Consider the following 16,115-nt stretch of genomic DNA (forward strand, 5'->3'; position numbering starts at 1 on the left):
AATCCTTGTCAGCCCAGCAGGGCCCTTGGAATCTTATTACTCTGTCACCCCTCCCCCAGTTGGGTTCCACTTGACTTGTGTGGCTAAAATGGGGGGAGGCGGGCTTGGAATCTGAGTATTTGCCCCAAAGCTCCAGTTTTCTTTGTGTAAATAGTTGTAGCTCTGTCATACCAAGCAGGAGGAGATGACCAAGAATAAGATTAATAATAAAAATTAAAACAAAAATGTGTTGGCTTTTTGGGTAAAAATTGTGGGTCGATCTCTCTCTGGTCCTACTTCTGACCTATAACCTGATCAAGGAGATAAATTAGAATTGATAAAACTTCAGGATCACTCTAGGTTGCTTTGTGTATAAACAACAAACCAGAATGCTTTCTCTCCAATATCCTATCAGTAGAGTTTTCCCCCCGACAATGGGGGTGAGGGACAGGGGAATCTACTCCTAGATAAGGGCAAAGGGGGGCTGACCAAATCCCCAGGAGTTAACAGCTCAGATAAAGTGAAGATTCCAGCCAATCAATTATTGTTTGGTCAAAGTAAAGCCAAACAGTGGCTCTGGCTAATTTTTCCTGGAATTGGCTGAGCTGGCTGGTTATTTTGGCATCTCAGAAAGCCAACTTGGGCAGGTGCTGAGCTGGGTGATCTGTATCTGTGTCAACATGGGTTCTGGACAATTCCAACCCCTGCTTGCCTCCTGTCCAGCTGGCTAGGACTTCACTTCTGTTCTGCATGCATTTCTTTAACTATTTTCCATCCTTCTTTTCTCTATATATGCTCCCATCTCTCCTTCTCTCTGTCACAGATTGCATTGGTTTCTCTGGGGTTGAGGCGGGGAGGTTCCTCTGGACTCAGTCCCTTGGATCTGGTGAAGGAATTAACAAGTCACTAGTTAATTGACTCAGGTCAGAGCATCTGTGTATGAGGATGCAGCTGCCGGCTTGGTCCGGTCAGCCTACCTTTGTGCAGGCAGCGCTTGTGGGAAGTGTTTCAGATGTCTTATGGAGTAGATACATTTGCCTTTGTGGGAAGGGTGACCTTCCACCCTATGTATTTATTAAATTCCCACTTCCTCTGTAACAACATAAAAAAATCTTTTACTCCTGAAACTGAAAATTCAAATTGGCCAGAGAAGGAAGGGAGGATTTAATTTTGTTTCAATTTTCAGTCTTCTTGATCTAGCCATGAGCCCGGGGGGGGGGGGGTGTTCCAGGCTGACACTCAAGTGGAGACAGACTTTGCCTGCTATTTGGTAGGACCTAGGGGACTTTGGGGGCCAGCCAGGGTAGAGTTATGGGGCCTGGAGGGAGCTACAGGGTGTTTGAAATAAAGCTTCCCTTTTACAGGGTTTTTGAAATATAGCTTCCAAGTCAAGGTAGGAAATTAAAGGAGTCCAAAGGAAAAGAAAACCAGGAAGGAAAAAAGCTGGAGCTGGCCTTTCTTAGCTGGAATCTGGCCCTTTGCTAGAATCTTCTAAACCTAACTCAGGGGCCAAACAAAAGACTAGGACAAAACAAGCTATCCTGCTGTTGTTTTTTAAGTCTTCCCTTCCTTTCTTCCTCCAAAAACCCACACTGTCCTCTGGGACAGGAACCTAGACACGTGGCTGAGTCTCCCACCCCTTCTCTGGTTAAACCCTGGATGGGGGGTTGGAGGTTGGCCTTGGATCCCCCTGCCATTCCCCATGCCCACTCTAAATTGCCTTGGTCTGGGGTTTTGTATCTCCAGGTTCTCTTTAACCAAAAGGCTTCAGGTCCCCAGCCCCACTATCTCAAAAAGGTTTTTTAAAATGTAGACTCTTTGATGCTATGGACCAGCCCTGCAGGGTTACTGGCTCTGCAGGGATCCTGCACTCATTCTGGGAAGTAGCCTGTTTTGTAGATGTGGGGCCTGGAGTAAGGGGTTTTTCATTAGAAAGAAAGGAATATAAAGCCCAGACAAGAGCAACTCCATGCTGCACAGCAGGTAAGATTGAATTTTAGAGGCCCCAGTAGAAGAAGGAGAGATAGCTGTCAGGTCAGCTGAAGCAAAATTCAGCATCAATTTCTATTCTGCTATGAGATGGTTTCACATGTCCTTTGAAGATATTGCAAAAGAAGTGACTAAAATTTATAAATACATGTGTGTATAAAACGCCAGATTTTCTAAGAAAGAAGTCAGCCATTGAGAAAAGAAGACTCAATTTCTTCACACCCCGGCTGACAGAGTGAGCCCTCTATAAGCTAGAGTCACACATATTTCATGCCAAGACCTCCGAAGGATAAAAAGAAGTTTTGTGCAAGTCTCTGGAGAGGATCACAAGTAGCTGGTTACATTACTTAGGATGGATTTCATGCAATTCAGTTTATGAAGGCAAATTACATTTCACACATAAATCACCTTGAATAACCCAATAATTAATTAAAATCATGTTCTGCAGGGAAGAATTGATTACATTCGCCAGCTTTTTATGAGTTAGGTATAGCTGGGAAATGGAAAACGTGAGACATCGATGATGTCTGCACCGGCTCATGGAAATTCCTTCTCACTGGGTCCCAGAGAGCAAAGATGTGGTGGCAAAGGCATTGGCTTGGAAGGGTACAGCCAACTTGTTGCTGCCAGGTTGGACCCCCTTCCATTTCTGTACCCAGGACCCAGCCAGTGTTTCCTGGAGTTCCTCTTGGAGACAAGCTGGGGCTTTGGGGTGGTTGTTGCACCAAAGCTGGAAGCCCTGGAAAGAGGGAAGGGGGAGGGGAGTGAGGAGGGGGTTCAGGGGTAAGACAAAAATCCTGGCTCCTTGGCAGTTTCTAGGAAAGAGGAGTGGGCATCTTGGTACTCTTCTCTATACCAGTAAGTTCTCTCTCTGGGCACCACCAAGTACTTAGGGGGGCATGCCCATAGATATGAGGCCAGAACAAAGTAGTAGGCTGGTACCTCTTCCCCCAGGAGAAATTCTCACCTTCTCAGACACAGAGAGAAACAACCTATTAATTATATATATGTGGCATTCTTTACAGAGCCTTCACTTCCCTCATCTTTATCTCTAAGAACTGCCCTGTGTGGAAAGTTGGGCAGAGAGGATCACTTCCATTTTACAGATGAAGAAACTGAGGCTCATAGAGCTGAAAGACAAACAGCTGGCACAGTGGACCAGGGCAGGGACAGAAGTTCAAGCTCCTCGTGTCCTAGAAACTAGGAGGAGTAAGAGACGGCAAAGCTAGTTGGGCTACTCCACATTGGAAACAGACCATGCTCTTTGCTTCCCTTGGGAAGTGTGGAGGCTTCTGGGGCATCTCCAAAGAAGGAATTGGACAGTCTTGCCCCAATGGTAGCAGTTTTGCCTCTAGATCTAGGGCTGTTTATTCAGTCTTTGACACGCTCTGAAACCTGGACAACACAAAGACTCATCAGAGGATCCCATTCTTAGCTGCCTGGGAGTGGGAGAGGGGGAGGGAGAGGGAGGGAGGTCCCCCATTCCAAGAGTAACATGGGAACCAAAGGGAGTCAGGAAATGGTGGTGGTGGGGTGGGTGGTAGGAGGCTCTGCCAGGCTCAGCTCCACTTTCTTTGGAAGGACACCGAGAGAGCAGCTGTCTGCAGTGGGTGGAGGGGCAGGAACCTGTAAGAGTATGTTGTTGGGTCCAACTTAGAGAAGGAAATGTTTTTGAGGATGACCAATACCTTTTAGAATTGGGTTGACTCAAGCTTTTAAATAAATAAATGGTGTGAAAAAAAGAAGAGGAGGAAACTGTTATAGGTTTTTAAAAAGTTAAGAGCCATATCAACCAAATATAATGGTAGACTTTGTTTAGATCATGATTTGAAAACAAATTTTAAAAAGACAATTTTGAGAGAACTGAGAAAATTAAAACATAAAATTAAGGATTATGTTTAATTTTGTTACATGAGATAATCATATGGAGGTTCTGTTAAAAACAAAGAAAAGGAAAAGAAAAAAAGCCCTTATCTGTTGAAGATTCAAATAGAAGTATTTTTAAGTAAAATGATGTCTGGGATTTGCTTTAAAATATTTCAGAAAATAATAAAATAAGATTGGTTATAAGTTGGGAATTGTTGAAGCTGAATGAGAGGTATAAGGGATTATTATATTCTTCTATATATGTGAATTTTATATTTTTTTACTATTTATTTTTCTGTATATGTGAAATCTGCCACTAGAAAACAAACCAATAAAGCTGTGAATTCATATGCAAAAAACCACACACACATTAACTTTCACCCTCGATTTTTAGGATAAGCCCTAAGCCCTTGAGAACCCCCATGGAATTGACTTCAGAGTCTTTAGGCTCACCGAACTTTTCCCCCAAGGAGAGGTCAGAACTGGAGAATGTTTCGGGCCCAGTGGACCCAGCCCTGCTCTTACTCTCTGCAGCGCTGTGGGTGTGCGCAACAGGACTTTCAGAGGCTGCAGAGTTAGGGCCTCAGTTGATTCAGCTATAGGTGCCAATGTCCAAACATAGCTCCCTTGTTGCACTTAGTGACACAGCTCCAAAGTGGAACAGGGTGGTAGGAGTGACAATTGCCCTGTACCCCATTCTTTTGTGTAGATTAAATAAAAGATACATACCCACAGGGCACTTACAGTCCCTGGCACACAGGTTAAGATGATGAGGACTCTGAATGGGCCGCCCTAAGAGACCTGAGGATGTAAGAGTCTGCAAATGGGAGCTGCTGGGCAAAGGGGCGTCCAGGGAGCGCCGTGTTAACCGGGTAGGTAGGAAGGAGCGCGCCGCTTGCGGACTCCCTGAACGGGTCTTGGTCCAGAGGGAACATCCGCCTTGAAGTAGAACCTCCACCGGAGGGATCCCTGTGGGGCAGGGTGCACCTGTTGGCCTAGAGGAGGTCTCTGTGTGGAAGCAAGGTCTGGGAGGAAGCTCAAACGCTTTCCAGCTGCGCCGTCTGCGGTTAGAGACCTCACCCGTGCCCTCGGGGCTGCAGTGTTGCATTACTGAAAAATCGGCCCGATCAGGTGTCTACACACGCGGAAGGAAGGAAAATAAGGCTTTTGGACAAAAGGGGGAAAGTCCTTAGGCCACCCCTTGTCCTATGGAAAGTTGTTCGGGGTCCCCTTGGTTCCTATGAATTCTCCTACCGGAAGGGGGCCGCCTAGCCTGCCTAGAATGCACAGATCTCGGGCCACGAAGGGCCCTGGGATGAGGGGTTGGTTCACCGTCTATCTGTACCTCCCCTGGTCCAAGGCTTGACCTGCGCCCCTGGGGCAGATGATTCCTGAGGCTAGAAAAACCATGCAGATGGGCCAAGCAGGAGACAAATGAGGCAGAACCTGAATGTAGGTTGGTGTGGAGGATTCCAGGTTGAAGAGCACCCCCAACCCCTGTCTGTATCATCTCCAAACACACACACAGATGGAGATCTGGGCTGGGCCTGTGCCAGATCCCAGGGTTACTGAGGGGTTGGAGAGGATAGAATGATGGGATCTGCTTCCCATGGCTCTTCCCCAGGCCTCCATCTGGGCCTCTGGGGCTGAGCCCCATTCCTATGGAGTTTCCAGCTGACATTGGGGATAAGAAACTGGGAGTCCTGGCCTTGTCTAGTGGAGCTAGAACAGCCAGACAAGCAGTACCTGGGAAGCGGTACCCCTGTGACCAAGCTTTGATCCTGGAGGGCTTGTAGACATGGAGCTGAACTTGTGGAGCTTCTACACACTCACGTCCCAGTTTGCCTGATTTTAGGGACTTGCCTGGGAAGTCATGGAGAGGGACAATCCGGGCATCACTGGAAGTACCAGCACTGCATCCAGCTGCTTAGCTGCCTGCCTGCCTGGAACCACAGAACTAACCACTGGTTTCCTGAGGTCAATTCATTCTTACTTGGGCAAAGCAGCTTATTTCCCTAGGTAGCTGCCACCCGGCCTCCTGAGCACATAACTGGCTAGAACGAAACGATCTGTAAGGATCCTCCCAATACCAAAGACCGGCTGACTGGTTTGGGTAACTGGGAAATTTGGGGCTTCCTATTATTCTGCTCCAACCCCAAATCTCACTTTGAAGAAGGGTTTCTATGTGTATGACCCAATATCAGCTCTGGACATTTAGGGTCAGTGTAGACAAACTGCAGATGATTGGCCCGAATTCTCCAGCCTCTTAAGTGTTGGGATCTGGGGTAAATGGCTAGTGCAGAACCTTGGGAACCTCGTGCTAAGATGGACTTCCATCCAGGTCAGAGTTCTCAGGTTGTAACCAGGAACAAGCTGTTCCATCTCAGGCTGGAGCTGAAATTCAGAAAGGGACTCAAGGGACCAGGGCCTTGGTGTTGACATTCCTCTAGATTTAAAGAGTGAAAACTCAGTCTTTGCCTCTAACAGGGTCCTTACAGGATCAGCTCTGAGAATAGTCAGCATTTATAATGATGGATAATCATCACCCACCTCCACATTCCCTGAGGGTAAAGAACAAGGTGGAGTTGTGGAGTTGTGAAGTTGTAAGCAACTTTAATTTCTTTCTTGAATTTGGAAGTAGGTTTTTCCCCTATATTCCTCATTCCTGAGTATCATCTCAAGGGCTGGAACAAAGGAAGGTGAATCACCCAGGACCCTGGAAGCTGCTACAAACCCCAAAGGCCTTGGTTGTAGGTCCCCATTTGAGAATCCCACCCCTGTTACTCCATTTCCAAGTGTTTGTGTGTGGGTTGGGGGAGTGCTGAAGCCCCTCAAGGAATTATGGGGTGAGGGTGGAGGAGGTGATCTCCCACACCAATTTGGACCTGTTTAATGGATAGTTCAGAGTTCACACTCTGGGGCTCACTGTCCCATTTGAGTCAGCCCAAGACAGTTGCCCCACAGATGCCAGGTCAAGGGGCTGGGCTCCCTCAAGGCCCTAATAACCACGCCACACCCTAGGTCCACATGGAATACTCAATGGTGAGCTTGGTGTACTCTTTGTGGTTTCTTCTGCAGGCTTCCTCCACATTAAAGTGCTCAACCACCAGTAACACTCCCTGCTTCTGCCTGCCTGCTTATCTTCTGCCCAAAGTGAACACTGAGGAGGACTTCAAGAGCAGCTGATCCAGCCCTTCCATCCTCACACAATGCAGATAGAAAAACAGAGGCACAGAGAGAGGACATGACTTTGCTAATTACACCGAGCTAGAACAAAACCTTGCAGAATTCCTAATGGTTGGGGCACAACCCAGGCCTCCCCAGAAGAGGAGGTCTAGGGCCAGTGGGCCTTCCAACTCTGCCAGCCACACACATGGAATGCAGGGAGCAGTCTGCTTGCTTGCCCAGAACAGCAGGACCAGAGGCCAGGGGCCCTGGGTCTCTGTTTAGTGACCCTCAATTTTGTCCCCTCTTCCCCACTCCCTCCCTCCTTCCCAGATCGAGACCCCACTCACAGTTGGTGGGCTTGGTTAATGTTCCTCCTATCTCTAGGCATTGTCGGTGAGGACAACAGTGCAGTGTGGTTGGGGGTAGCCTCCCCTTTTAGTAGACCATCTTTTCATTGCTTCATAGATCCACTTGTTCCATGGCAGAGTCTACAGTTGATCAGCTCTGACTTTGCAGCAGGCTTCCTCAAGTCTCAGCCTCTGAAGCACTTAGGTTTGCCCTGAGAGAGTCCTAATCCCAAGGATGCTGCAGGGCTGCCCAGATGGGGAGAGCCCGAAGGTGGTAGTGGCCTCCTCTTGACCAGCCAGGCCTTCATTCTCTGTTTCTTGTAGTCCTCAGATCCCACCTTCATTTTGTTTAAAAGATTTCCCTCTCAAGCCCGGAGAGGCTGTGTCTGACTTCATTTCAGGGAGAAGGGCCCTGGCGCCTTTCATCCCCAACTGGGCCTCGCAAATCTAGTCACTGGCAGGGTTCCGAGGGTGGGTGCTGCACATCTAGGCTGGCCTGCAAGGCTTCCCTCTGCCCAGAACAGGCTCCAGCCTTGCAGACAGCTGCCGCCCCTGACAAGCCCTTTGCAGACTTCGGAGAACAATGGAAAATAGAGAGGTCTGAGTGTGTGTATTGAGGGAAAGAGGTTAGAAAAAGTAAAATGGAGCTAAGGGAGAAAGAAATAGAAATAAATTAGAGAAATAGATGAGAGGAAAAGAGATAAGGAAGGAAAAATTGAAAATGAAAGAAAGAAAAATGAGAGGACAAAAAAAAACAAACAAAGAAAATACAGTGTAAGTGAAAGGGAGAAAGAACCAAAGGTGTGTAGGGGGGAAATGTGGTGGGAGGGGCCACAAAGTAAGCAGTAGAGACAAAAAGAACCAAACAAGGAAGAGCGAACAAGAAGCAAGGTAACCAAAACGGAGGGGAGGACAGGCCGAAAGGAAAATACAAATATGAAAAAGAAAAGAGAGATGCCAAGAGACTGAAGACAGATGCGAGAACATGCAGACAGAAAGAAAGGGTAGAAAGAAAGGAAAAAGACGAAAGAGAAAGAGAGAAAAGACCGCACCTGATTAGGCCATTTTCCTAAAACCGAGAGAAAGAAGCGACCCCAAGCAGTTTAGTCAGGCCGCGTCGTCTGGCCGGGAATTGGAGTCCCGACCTTTTCAGAAAAAGAAGCGTCGCCTTTGCAAATAAAGTCTCATTATTTATCACTACCAACCTGAAGGCCTCGGTCGTCCCGACCACAGACACTGCTGGCAGAATGAAGTCACCGGACGCTCACTTTGCTTTACAAAAAAACAAACCATAATTTAACAAATGCTGCAAGTGGGGCGGGTGGGTGCCTCTCGCCCCCGACCCCTTGTTGGCGGGTCGGAACCCCGGCCGGGGCGGGAGCTGACAAGGGGGTGCCAAGTCCCCGTGGCCAGAACCCCTGGGGACGCGGCGATCGCGCTCAAAGGCCCGGTTGTAAAGGTCACAGGCGGTCCGTGGGGCCGCGCTGAATAGGCTCCCGGCGGTAAACAGACTCTTAACTTTCAACTTGGCCTTGACCTTCCTGGAGGTGTCTGGCCGATATGTAAAGGAGCAGCTGAGACTTTCAGTGCGTTTGGCTGGGTCAGTAAAAGGGGGCTGAGGGTGTAGGGGAGGCTCGGTGGTAGGAGGTGGTCTGCGGGCAGGCTCCCAGCAGGACACAAAGGGGTCGGTGGAGGTGGGGGAAGGGCCCACTGGCCCACGCTGGCTTGGAGGCCTGGGTTGTACTGAGACCTCAGCCCTGAAGGGAGGTTGGGGGTGGGGGTGGGGGGCTCTGAGCCTCAGTTTCTGTATGTGGGAACCTCTGGTTTATTCAGAGCTGAGAGAGGCAAGTAAGAAGTGATGGGTATTCTTTAGGGCAACTGTTCTATTTATTTTAAAATAAAAACAAGTGTCTTGTAATTCATTAGGAACAGACATACAGAAACACAAATATAATTCATTTATTCAGTTTATAACATGGGTTTATGTGCAAAATCTCAATTTAATCTTCACAGCATTCCTGTGAGGTAGTAATTATTGTACCCATTAGGAGACAGATAATTTTCACAGGTAAGGAGACTTAATCCTACTTTATCTGATTCCAGTTTTGGTCTATGATAGGTCACAGACAGATGCCCTTACATGTGCAGGTACAGGAGATGGAAGCACATACTCATTTGTTGACAAATATGATATTTAGAACTCTTCCTTGGGATCTAGTAGGTGCTAAATAAATTGTAGATGCTAATAAATTGTAGAGTAAAACACAAACAAAACCAACAAACTCCATAATTTTTATTTGTATTGAAATGTATCTGTTTACACAGGGATCTCCAGCACAGCTGGTGAGCTTCTCCCGGACAATCTGGGCATTTCACAACAAAACAGAGTTATGTGTACTCTTTTGTCCATGGACATGGATAAAAACACTAGGTACCCAAAAAGCACAGTGGCAGACAATGTTGCTATAAATCTTTAATTTTTTGTACCTAATTATTTTTCCTTCTAAAAACAGATAAAACCGATGTACAGTAAAGTGCTGAAATATCGTGTACAGCCAGAATTTTCACAAAGTGAACACACCCATATAATTAGCCTGCAGATTGAAATTGAGAACATTTCCAGCACCCCAGAAAGCTTCCTTATGGCACCTCCCAGTCAGAAGTCTTCTCCTCCGGGGTAATCTCTTCTAACCTAATTTTACTTGTTATTGAACTTCATAGAAAAAAAAACATACAAAAATTACTCTTTTGTGCCTGGCTTCTTTCACCCACATATCTGTGTGATTCATTCGTGTTGTGTGTAGCAGTAGTTTTTTAAAACTGCTGTGTAGTGCCCCAATTTTTAATTATAGTATAATTTATTTACCCATTAACTGTTGATGGGCATTTAGGTTGTTTCCATTTTTTTGAGCTATAATGAATAAAGCTGCTTCGGACATTCCAGTACATGAATTTTGTTGTACATAACCATTTTCTGTTGGGTATATGCCTGGGAATGAAATTGCTGGGTCATAGGGTATGACTATGATTATTTATATTTTTAAATTTAGGGATTTATTTATGCCTGTACTGTCATATACCAAGTAAAAGCCAGTGAAAAAAATTTAAGTCTTTAAGTAAAAATAATGATATTTCTGTCTTTCATAATTAGAAACTGGGAAGCATCAAAGAGTGTGTGCAGTACTCTCACTATAAGCACCTTTGCCTTAGCAAAATGTAAACATTTTCACCACATAACTAATTGACCATAAGGAATTTTTGCTGTAAAAATAATTTAAAAGTAACTGGTTGACAGTTTGATTTTTTGTTTGTTTGTTTGGTTTCCTTTCTCTGTTGACAAACCAATCAACTGCCATTGAAGACTTAATGTATTTAAGCTAGTTGTTAGTTTGGTTTCATTTCTACACTGATGAAGTTCTCACAGTTACTTCCATTTTTATATTATATATAAATCTTAGCTGGCCCTCCTAATGGTCTATACAGTGACAAGTAGATATGGTGGTCTTAAAATAGTTAGCACTTCTTCCAGAGGAAGATAATTTGCCACAAGAGTTGGTTTCTTATTTGAAACACACTACAGGCATCTTTTATTTTATTACATTTCACTTTATTGCACTTTGCAGATAGTGTTTTTTACAAATTGAAGATAAGACTCTCCACCAGCATAAAGATTATGACTTCTTGAAGGCTCATATAATGTATTTTTTTAGCAATACAGAAATTAAAAATTAAAGTATGTACCTTTTTTAGATATAATTCTATTGCACATTTACTAGACTACAGTATAGTGTAAACATAACACATGCACTGGGAAACCAAATAACTTGTGACTCGCTTTATTGCAATGGCCTGGACCAAACCCAAAATTTCTCCAAGGTGTGCTTGTACATTGGGAAGAGAAAGAGGCTAAGGACTCTCTTTGAGGGCACAAAGTTGAACCCACAGTTCCCATACAAGGAAGATAAGTGCTTGGGTGCAATCCTGTGTGAAGATGCCTCTGTGCCCTGTAGTCCTCCTATGTTCCACTCACAAACTTGAACCTGAACTTGAGCCATCTTTCAGGACTGAGCCCCGAAATCCACAAAATGAAATCAGTTATTTGCATAGAGTTGCCATGAATCTACACACATTTTTAACGTATTCAAATAGTTCATATTTCACAATAAAGTCTTTTCAGTTTTGTTATGACTTTTAAAAATGTTTCTATTTTATTTTTCATTATTTAATTTTTTTATTAGTGGCAAAATCGCCTTATGGCCAATTAGTTATGTGGTGAAAATGTTTGCAGCAAAAATATTTGCGGCAAAGATGTCTACATGGCAAGAACACTACAGCATAATTACCTAGACCAGTCGAAGAGACATCTCCCTTTTCTCTCATGCCATTTTCAAAAACAATGAAATCTAGTGAGGATTTCGTGTTCGGTGTCTTCAATTATTGGAATTTTTAAAATTGATTGATATTAGAGAAAGAGGAAGGGGGAGAGAGAAAGAAGATCCGTTGACCAGGGAGAGAACCCATAAACTCAGCATATCGGGATGACCCAGCCAGAGCAGCAATGTTTGTTATAGGTGATCTAATTTCCACTACAGTCCTGCAACTCCGGTTTGCATGGGCCCAGTCCTGAAAGATGGCTCAAGTTCAGGTTCAACTTTGTGAGTGGAACATAGGAGGACTGTAGGGCAGAGAGGCATCTTCACACAGGCTGGGCTCCTGTGTTTTTGGGGTCCAGAAACTCCACACCTAGTTCATGGCTAATTAGCCAGACCTGACTTCCTGGAAATTCCTTAGGTCTCAGAAAAGGGGGAAGAAGGGATTCTCTTTTTCCACTGAAACGTCAGGATTTTATAAGACCCTCTCTATTCTCGTTTCAACTTCTCTCTCTCCCTCTTTGTGCTGCCATCCCTGGGTCGCCTCCTTCTGTCTCTGCCTCTGCCTCACTCTCTGAATAAATGTCAAGTGTGTCTTCTCTTTGTACCTCTTTCCCCACCCTTAAACGGAAATCCAGGCCCCTTTTCACAGGGCATGTCGAGAAGCCCCATTTCCCCTTCAGGTTTAAACGTTTTGTGCCCCAGACTCCAGATCTCACTTCTCCTTTGGAATTCTGTTCTCCCTCTTCCTCTGCCCTAATCCAATCCGGGAGCCGTCTGGGGCGGTGGCTAGGGTCCCTCGGGAAAGGGCATCGCAAGCACGTTCCTGGACCAGGAGCAACTTATTACAGCGCATTCAGGATGGGAGAAGCGCCTGGGGTGAACTGGGATGCTAGTATCCAGGACCAAAGCAAGGGGCTCTCAGAAATACCCTTAAATTCCCATTTCCTTGCCTCCGCTAGCTCAGGCGCACTCTCAGGTTTCCCTTTCAGGCCTCGGGGCCTCCTGGCCCCACCTCCGACTCCCCTTCCCCCACAAGATGGACACTTTATAGGGAGAGCTTTATTCTCTCGTTAAACCTGCCAAAGCGCAGGAGACAGAGCCAGGGAGGGAGAGGAGGCGACAGAGGTGGGAGCAAGCTACATGTCCCCTCTTCCTCCGCCTCCCACTTCTCTCCCCCACACCACAGAAAGCAGCGAAAGGACATCTCCTATCTTCTCTTGCTTTCAAATGAGAAAGAGAGGGTTGAGGGGGAGAGAGAGTAAGAGACGGAGAGAAGGAGAGAGGGGCGCAGGCGGGGAAGGGAGGGAGGGAGAGAGGGAGGAGGAAAGGAGGGAGGGACAGCAGGGAGGGAGAGCTCAGCGCGGGGTAAAGTATTTCTGCAATTTCTGCCGTGAAGATTTTATTAGCTTCTCTGCCCCGGGCCGCAGCCAATCAGCGCGCGTGCCCGGGCACCTGCGTCTCCTGCGTCAAGACCGCCAGGCCGAGCGAATGCTGGCGCCCTTCGAGCTGGGAGCGATTTAAGACACTTTGGCTTTCCGGGGCCTGGGTGGGGAAAGCGAGCTGGGTGCCTCCTGCATCCCCCCATCTCAGCACCCCATGAGCCGACTCTTGGACCCATGGAGCCCGGCAATTATGCCACGTTGGACGGGGCCAAGGATATCGAAGGCTTGCTGGGAGCGGGAGGGGGTCGGAATCTAGTCACCCACTCCCCACTGACCAGCCACCCAGCAGCGGCGCCTACGCTTATGCCAGCGGTCAACTATCCCTCCCTGGATCTGCCAGGCTCTGCGGAACCGCCAAAGCAGTGCCACCCGTGTCCTGGGGTGCCCCAAGGGGCATCTCCAGCTCCAGTGCCTTATGGCTACTTTGGAGGCGGGTACTACTCCTGCCGAGTCTCCCGGAGCTCTCTGAAACCCTGCGCCCAGGCAGCCACTCTGGCTGCCTACCCCACGGAGACTGCCGTGGCCGGGGAGGAGTACCCCAGCCGCCACACCGAGTTTGCCTTCTATCCGGGGTACCCGGGACCCTACCAGCCTATGGCCAGTTACTTAGACGTTTCGGTTGTGCAGACCCTGGGCACCCCCGGAGAGCCTCGCCATGACACCCTGCTGCCTATGGACAGTTACCAGCCCTGGGCCCTCGCCGGTGGCTGGAACAGCCAGATGTGTTGCCAGGGAGAACAGAACCCAGCGGGTTCCTTCTGGAAGGCAGCATTTGCAGGTAACCTGACTCACTATTCTGGGTCCGCTGGGCGCCAAGCTTGGGGTTGCAGGCCCCGCTGGCACTTGCCTGGGAGGAAGCAAAGGGAGAATTGGGGCTGGTGAGGATGAGCTTGGTGCTTTTCTTTGGCTATTAGGACTGTGAAGAGATGGTCTAGGCAGTTGGAGAGCCTGGGTGGAGGCCCCCCAGGGTCAGGATGAGGGGCCTGAGCTGGGTACCGTCTGCAATGAGAGGGCCACCAGGACCCTTCACATCCCTGACAGGCCTTGTGACAAGCCTTTCAATATGTCCTAGTGTTTGGCTCTCTTTGCTGTTGGATGGTGCTCAGGGTGTCCCTATCCAGCAGATCCCAGTTTAATTCTACAAAAGGCTAAATAACTCTCAAAAACAGTGAGCATGTGTGGGGGTGTGGGAAGAAGTGGGAACACAAATATTGGAAGTTCTGTAAAGAATACGACCCCTCACTTTCTCCTTGAGGAGTTTTTCAGTTTCCAAAAGACTTAGGCTTCCTGCAGTCATAATTTAAGTATGTGCACTGGTGTGTGTGTTTGTGTTGGGAGTGCGGTTAGAAATATGTTCCCTTCTGCACAGAATTTGCCTGTAGAATCTATAAGAGTGGCCAAGAGTCTGAAATGCATGCAAAGGCGAACGTATGTGACCTTGGGCAAAGGTCTGGCTGTGTGTGATGGGTGTGTTTGCAGACTTATAGGTGTGAGGGCAGTAATGGGTGAGGGTGGCCTAGAGGAGTCTGTCTGCTCCTTCCAAGGCTGAGAGGTGATCAAAAAAACATCCAGAAGCCCAGGTGTCCTTGGGTGCTTTGGGGGAACAGGAGCGCAAGTGCGCCTATTGGGTGACCTGAGCAGTCCTGCAGGATGACTCAGTTTGTGGGGCCTGGGTCTGTCTGTACCTGGGCAGGGGTCTGAGTGTGTCTTTCTCTTCCTCCCTCTCCTGGCTCACAGACCCGAGCACTCAGCACCCTCCAGAAGGCTGCACCTTTCACCGAGGTCGCAAGAAACGCATTCCCTACAGCAAGGGGCAGTTGCGTGAGCTGGAGCGAGAGTATTCAGCTAACAAGTTCATCACTAAGGACAAGAGGCGCAAGATCTCGATGGCCACCAGCCTCTCAGAGCGCCAGATCACCATCTGGTTTCAGAATCGCAGGGTCAAGGAGAAGAAGGTCCTTGCCAAGGTCAAGACCAGCACTACTCAGTGAGGGACTTCCCTGGCTTGGGGGGAGGAAGGTGGGAGGTATCCTGGGAGAGGCCAGGAATCTGCCAGGGACAGGCTGGGGCCTAGGACTCTGCTGAGGAGCCCCCAGAGGTGACACTCTTTTCAGGCCAGGGCTTCTGTGCTATTTCTCACAGACAGCCTGAGTACCCCACATGTCCCAGAAAGCCAGTGAGACCCAGAGTTACAGCCTAATCTGCCAGAGTGACACCACTCAAAGGACCTGTCCCAATCATAATCACTCATCCTGACAGTGGTGAGAATAACCATAACCAGTACTAGTTGCCAAGATAATTAGTCTCATATTTTCTACCTAGAGCTCTGTGAAGCACTATAGAAAGAGTTTTCATGGGATGAACTGATCATGAATAAACTTGGAAGTCTCAAGATGGTGACAGGGAAGCTTCCTCTGGATCCCCTTCTGTTTCCAAAGCCTGTCCCTCTTCCCAGTGCCAGCTGGTGGGGAGAGGAGATAAGACAGAGTCACCCCTGTGACTACATTGTTCATTTAGCATTTTTCTAAGATGACAGCTGGGCAAGATGGACAACCCTGGAGGGTGCCTCTCCCTCCCTCCCTGCCCACACCAGAGGTTGTACCCACTAGTCTTGGGACTCCCCACCCCAAAATCTTAGATTTTGTCCTTGTATGAAAATGAAACTAGTGGGTTTCCCTCAGGGTCTGTGTCTTCCTTCCTTGCAGAGAAATACAGTTTGAGAAAGTGCCTGGATAATTCACCGTTTCTCACTCCTGCCCCAACACTTTCCAAGTCTTCCCCCAAGGTTCCTGGTGGTTCTGACCTAAGCAGGTCATGGTTCATTGGACAGTTGGGTGCTGCATGGAATAGATATCTATGTCCGTCTAACTCAGACCCTACCAGGAACAAAGAGTTACAGAATGAGAGAGTAGAATCCTACCCTACTGGCAAGCGCGACCCAAACATGCTGG

The 16,115-nt window shown here is 47.7% G+C and overlaps 1 protein-coding gene across 1 annotated transcript; it reads left to right on the forward strand.

Moving 5' to 3' along the window:
- Window positions 1-13,149: 13,149 nt before the first annotated feature.
- Window positions 13,150-15,844, forward strand: HOXB13 (homeobox B13). Its single transcript, XM_090291106.1, has 2 exons — window positions 13,150-13,942; window positions 14,902-15,844. The coding sequence occupies exons 1-2, from the start codon at window positions 13,339-13,341 to the stop codon at window positions 15,153-15,155; spliced, it is 858 nt and encodes a 285-aa protein (XP_090147232.1). The 5' UTR covers window positions 13,150-13,338; the 3' UTR covers window positions 15,156-15,844.
- Window positions 15,845-16,115: the final 271 nt, after the last annotated feature.

Source organism: Furipterus horrens, unplaced genomic scaffold (genome assembly GCF_987537825.1).
Source record: "Furipterus horrens unplaced genomic scaffold, mFurHor1.1.pri manual_scaffold_11, whole genome shotgun sequence".
Classification (NCBI taxonomy): domain Eukaryota; kingdom Metazoa; phylum Chordata; class Mammalia; order Chiroptera; family Furipteridae; genus Furipterus; species Furipterus horrens.

Bases quoted from the DNA above. Each gene is read 5' to 3' on its own strand.
- HOXB13 (XM_090291106.1), top strand. From the start codon at position 13,339: ATGGAGCCCGGCAATTATGCCACGTTGGACGGGGCCAAGGATATCGAA. The intron at 13,943-14,901 runs GTAACCTGACTC...CCTGGCTCACAG, and splicing joins CTGGAAGGCAGCATTTGCAG to ACCCGAGCACTCAGCACCCT.